Below are 6,000 nucleotides of genomic sequence, written 5' to 3'. Positions count from 1 at the left end.
ACCGCTGCTGGAGCCCACACTTCAGCCTTTCTCCGGATAGGATACTGGAGGAGGTCACGCCCAACTATAGCAAACTGTATCACAAATAAATCTCAGATAAAGCTGATTCTCCAGCCCCTCAGCTGCCTCAAACGTTCTCTCCTCCAGGAGTCCCTAACCCGGCTGTGCTTCCCACAGGTTTCTGAACAGCGGCGCCGCGCCCTCTTTGCCCCACCCAACACATAGGGTCCCGTGTCTGCACCCCACTACCACTTGCGGGGCGCCACCTATCGGGGTCCCCGCCCCCCTCAGCCCCACGTGCTGGGCCCCGCCCGGGAGCTAGCGGCCCTTTAAACACCCCCACCCTTGCACACTACCCCCCCCCCCCAACCCGGACGGCAGCCGAAGAGGGACAAACTCATGGCGTACAGCCAGTCCCTTCCGCGGAGCGCGTCCCCCGCAGCCCTAGCCCGCCGAGCTCTTCACCCAGGGCTACGACGCCCTGGCGGCCCCCACGCCCCCGAAGCCGGGTGCAGGAGTGTGGGCGCTGTCCGACTCCCGGGAGGGGCGGAGGGAGCGCGGTCTCGGCCGCCGCCGCCTGCCTCCGCCTGCCTCCGCCTGCCGCTCGGGCCGCCCGCTCGCCCGCCGCTGGGTGCGCTGCACGCGGGGGGCAGCCGCGGTGCAGAGGTTCATGCAGCGGCGGCGGCGGCGGCTGCTGCTGCTGCTGCCGCCACGGAAACAGACCGGGCGCTGCCGCCGCCACCCTCTCGCAGCTCCATGCCGCCGCCGCCACCGCCGCCTCCTCTCCGGCGAAGGGCGGGGGGCTCCGGCCCGGGGTGGGCAGCACTCCTCGCAGCGCCGCTCCCCTCCCTGCCCTCCGCCGAGGCGCGGGTGCCGGCGAGAGCGCCCGCCGCCTCCTAGGAGCGCACGCTCCGCGCGCCCTTGCTAGAGCGAGGAGGCGGGCGTGGGCGGGCGTCGGGGCAGCCGCGACCCAGCGCGCGGAAGGGGAGGGGGCTTCCCCGGAGGATGCCCCGCGGCGGCGGCGGCTCCTCGCTCTTAGGCGCTAGCTGAGCTGGACCGGGAGCGAGCGGCGCGTCGCCATGCCGGCGTGACGGGCGCCCGCGGCTGCCCGCGCCGGGCCCCCGCGCTGCCCCACGCCGCGCCGCGCCGGCGCCGGGCGGCAGGATGGGCTGTATCCAAAGCATCACCTGCAAGGCGCGGATCCGGCGCGAGAACATCGTGGTGTACGATGTGTGCGCCACCATCGACCAGTGCCCCACGCGCATCGAGGAGACCTCGCCCATCGTCCTGCGCTACAAGACCCCTTACTTCAAAGCCTCGGCCCGCGTGGTCATGCCCCCCATCCCCCGCCACGAGACCTGGGTGGTGGGCTGGATCCAGGCGTGCAACCAGATGGAGTTCTTCAACACCTACAGCGACCTGGGCATGTAAGCGACCGGCCACGCCACGCGGCGCGGGGAGCGGGGTCCTGGCCCCTCTCTCTCCGCTCTCCATTCCGGCCCCCTCCCCAGCCCCTCTTATCGTTGTCCCCATCTCTCTCTGAACCTTCCTCTCGCCTCCCCACCCACCTCCCTCCTCCCTGCGCTTTTGTTTCAGTGACAGGGCGGGTGACGGGAGGCTCCTAGCGAAGGCATTTTCTTGTTCTTTGCTTCTGACTTCCTCAGAAAGGCGAGGAGGATAGTGAGGGGCAGGAAGAACGCAACTGGGAGGGTTCGAGAGGCAAAGATGGGGTGGTTGGCGAGTGTCATGGGAGTTTGGGGGACACAGTTTGTGCTTGTGTGTCTCCCCTGGAAGAGTTTGGGGAGAGGAATGGAGTGCCGGGGGCGCATGGTCTGTGTCGTGCGTCCTTTGGAGAAAACCTGGCGGGCTTGAAAGAGAAGGTACAGGGTGTCCGAGTGGAAGTAAGAGATTCTGCCATCGCCCCCCAGGCCAGGGAGCATGGCGGTATCTTGGTCTGGAACCTCCAGCCCGGCAGAGAGCCTCTCTGGCGACGCACCCCAAGGACCAATTCTGGGGCGGTGGGAAGCTGGAAGGTTCCCGGGCCAGGCGGAACTGGTGGCCTTGTGCTAGCAGCCGGTTGGTGCGGCACGAGATGTTTCTTAGGCTCAAGGAAAGGATGAGTCTTTTCAACTGTCTGGGGTCTTTACTTTTCAAAACTTTCCTAATTGCAGCGCTGGTAGGGATTCCCAGGCGCCCACCGCCGAATCCAGTCAGCTGGCTGGGAGCTCTCCAACTTCCTTCAGCAGCGCTGGTTGGTGCGCGCTGAGGGTTTGTCAGCTGCGGGTGCACCTAGATCGCCAGGGCTCTGCCGCCACCAGGGGCAGACATCCTGCCCTGGAACCGCAGGCTTTGGGAGGTCGCGTTCTAGACTTTTTTACTTACTAAATTTTCGTCTGCCCTCCAGTCCCTTTTCAGAACGAGACTCCGTGCACTTGGCGACCATAGGTGGCTAGGAGATTTGGGGCCTGCATTCTGCCTCCTATTACAGCGTGAGTCTAGAACACCCTAATTATCAGATTGTAGCCTTTAGGGAAACCCCTTTTCTGGAAATCCAACCTCATTTCACTTCTTAAGTCTAAAATTTCAAGATTTACCTATTTAAAATGGATATGGGATGGGGGAGTTCGCGTTTTAAAAGGTCAAATCATCTTTTTAGCAGCCGTCTTGGGGCTTTTTCTTGCACTCTCAGAGTATGTAAGTTAACACTAGTCATAGGTGCTAAGAGGAATTTTGACAGATCGTTTTGTTTCCTTTTCCTCCCAGAGTTTGCACTTTGCTCTTTAAGCATAAAAGCTCAGTGGAGAAAACTGGTTGGTGGTGAAGAAATGTGAACCCTGCTTTGCAGTATGCCTAAGCACACTGTGTTCTTGTCTCTCCGGAAGTGAGAGAAATGGGAGACATATTTTTTTTGGGTGAATCATTCCATCTAAAAAGACACAACCTGAAAAGAGTGGGTTTTTTTTCTTTACACGTGTGTGTTAGAAATGTTTGTTTTGCTTGGGCCTGTTTGAAACTCACTCTTTTCACCCAAGTAAGAGAAAACCTGGCTAGGGAAGAGGCCATCTATCTGATGCCCCTGGCCTCACCCTGATTGGGGGGGAGGGGGGCAGTAATCTTTCTGGAGACAGTCACAAAGCGTGAATCCCTTAGTAAAGGGAGCATGGAGGAACTGAGCAGGAACAGTCCCACATTTCCCATGACTACACAGGAGTGACCTCTGTGGCCTCAAGTCCCTTGCAAATCAGTAAATACAAAGCATATATATATATATATATATATATATAATATACATATATATGCTAATTTCTTCTATAAAATATATCCTGCCAAGGAAGTCAAGTTGAGCTGTAAACGTATGATAGCAGAACTTCCTTCTGTCTATGGGAGGGTGTGTCTACCTTGGAATCAGTTTGCACAGGCATAAATTCCTTACAATATAGTACCTTGACATACCCTACTGAATTCTTACATTTGGGTTTGGAATGATTTTGCTTGTTTCATTTAACTTCTACTTTCGATATTTTAAGATTGCTGGCTTCTGTGTTGTTCTTGCAGAGAAGCAAGAACAGTCCCCAAGAAATCATAAATTGCATTATTATAGATTTGTATCCAGAGTCAACTGATCTCTTTGTGGTTGTAATAATTGCTATGTGTTTAGGGCCACTTTGGAGCCTAGACGTTACTGAACCAGTTTCTACAGAATATTTAGGCACTGAAAACTTTGCCAATGTAAACTTTTTAATGGGAACTTGTATGGCACAGAAGTCACTGTCGCCTGCTTTTTGGTTGTCCTGACTGCTTTCATCAGTGCCATGAGTGGCAGACACTGCAGGCTGGATTTTCACTCCAGTCCAGCATTCTGCCACAGAAGCACGGCCCAGCGAAGTTTGGGTTAGAAGGGTGCCCTTTTGAGATTTTGGAAAGAATTGTGCAGTACGAAACCCACAGCTAAAACAGCAAGAAATGTCTGGTTCCAGGATTGAAAGAGAACATGGCTTTGTGCTTTAAATGTTGAACTTCCTCCAGGGAGGGAGAGCATAGAATTAGGTTTCATTATGGCATTTTTCAAACAAAATTTTTGCCACTGTTTCTTTTTGCCCGCTCCCCACTAGTCCTCTTCCCTTCCTGTGCCTTTTGACCCCTGTAGCCTCCTTTCTACCTTCCTGTTACATCTGACCTTTTGACCTTTCCCCCTTTTTCTCAATAGTTCTTGTTCCCCTCTTGTGGCCTCCTACCTAAGTTTCATAGTCTATAAGAGAGAACATGAGAATTTGGGGAGGGGTTGTAGTTGTTTTGGAGGCTTGTTTTGTTTTGGTTTTGTCTTTCTGAGTCCAGGACACTTACTTTAAAATGATCCTTTGTGGATCCATCCATTTTCTTGCAGATTCCATAATTTTATTTCTCCTAATGGTTAAGTAAAATTCCACTGGGTGTATGCACCACGTTCTCATTCTCCATCCTTCTGCTGATGGACTTCTGAGCTAGTTCCATTTCCTTTTTCTTGTGAATAATGCAGCAACAGACATGGATATGCAGATATCTCTGTAGCTGGATATAGAATCCTCTGGGTATATGCCTAGGAGTGACGCGGTGGTTCTATTCTATGGTATGGTATGGTATGGTGTGGTATTGCATGGTATGGTAGTTCATATAGTAGTTCTATTTTAATTCTTTTTAGACAGTGCCATACTGACTTCCATCATGGATATACTAGGTTTACACTCCCACCAATACTGAATATGGGGTCCTCCTTCTCCACATCCTTGCCAGCATTTATTGTCATCGTTTTCCCTTGATCATAGCCATTCTGACCGGAGTGGGATGGAATCCCAAAGTGGATTTAATTTCCATATTCAAGGGAAGACTTCTAAAGGAACATTTGAAGTCATTGATGGCGACGATGATGTAATTTGAACTTGAACTTAAGTGACTTAGTATTTCCCCAAGTGACTATGACGAGCCAGGTGACCACTTGTGGCTCTTCCTTCTTTCTGACTTGAGTCTGATGAGTCTGGTTAATGCGGTCTTCAGTAGAATGTTCAGTCTTCCTCCTCCATCAAGAAGAGCTGCTGGCTTTCCCCGTCAGCCCCCAGTGAACACATACTTACCAGGTGTCCTGACTTACAAGCACCACAGAGCAAACAATGGCTTTTGTAGTGGCCTCCTCACTCCCTCGCACCAGGGAAACCAGTACTGTGCAGGGGGTGAGAAAAATGCCTTGAGAAGAAGAACCAGGAAGGGTTTTCTGAAGGCACAGTGTCTCTAGATGGTCTCTACAATATGGGAACATTCACCAAAACAGAGAAACAAGAGGTTCGGGGGCAGGGGAAGAAAGTGTTGTAGATGGCAAGGACTAGGCTGTGTGGAGTGTGCACAGACGGCAGTGGCTGGAATCTCGCAGGTAGTTGGGGCTTCTTGGGAAGCATCACATAAGGTCTAGAAAAGGGAAAGTTAAGGTCAGCTCTTCATCACCAGGGGATGGTAGGAGTTTCTCTGTGCCTTCTTCCTACCTCTTGGGTGTGCAGAAACTGTCCAGCAGAGGCAGAAGAACAGCCCCAAGTCCTCAATCCAAGAGATTTCCTGGGTGAGGTTTGAACAGGAAGAGAGCTCTCTTGCCAGGAATGGGTGAGGTGAAGCTGAGATCAGGGAAAGGCTGTGGGTAGAGAACCTCTTGTCTACATTGTCTTCTAGGATTGTAAAGGGAATCTTCCATGATCAGCTCAGACCAGCCAATCTGGAGAGCTTTAGCTTGGGTGAAATTTAGGAGGTCATAGCTCACCTTCAAGAGAGTCTGCTAGTTCTCCACTGTATCTCTGCTGCAGCTGGCGAGCATCTCACTAGCCTCCCATCTAGACCTGCTCACTCCCATCCACGCTGCTCTCTATCCATTGAGAAACATGCTCCATTTGAGTTTTTAATTTCCATGTTTCTAACTCCAATAGACCTGCTTTGAAAGACACTCACTTTTCCGGGTGGCTGACATCTTTCTGTCATAGTTAA

At 52.9% G+C, this 6,000-nt stretch overlaps 1 protein-coding gene across 1 annotated transcript in view; it reads left to right on the top strand.

Moving 5' to 3' along the window:
- The first annotated feature begins 522 nt into the window (after positions 1-522).
- Fam78b (family with sequence similarity 78 member B) overlaps positions 523-6,000 on the top strand; it is an 88,619-nt gene continuing 83,141 nt past the window's right edge. The window contains exon 1 of the mRNA XM_041662939.1: positions 523-1,427. Within this exon, the coding sequence (XP_041518873.1) occupies positions 1,165-1,427 (263 nt within the window). The 5' untranslated portion in view covers positions 523-1,164. The remainder of the gene's footprint in view (positions 1,428-6,000) is intronic.

Source organism: Microtus oregoni, unplaced genomic scaffold (assembly GCF_018167655.1).
Source record: "Microtus oregoni isolate MIOR12 unplaced genomic scaffold, Mior012 000013F_ref0000133, whole genome shotgun sequence".
Taxonomy (NCBI): domain Eukaryota; kingdom Metazoa; phylum Chordata; class Mammalia; order Rodentia; family Cricetidae; genus Microtus; species Microtus oregoni.
The sequence above is the reverse complement of the archived record's forward strand: the minus strand, read 5'-3'. Positions and strand labels throughout refer to the sequence as shown.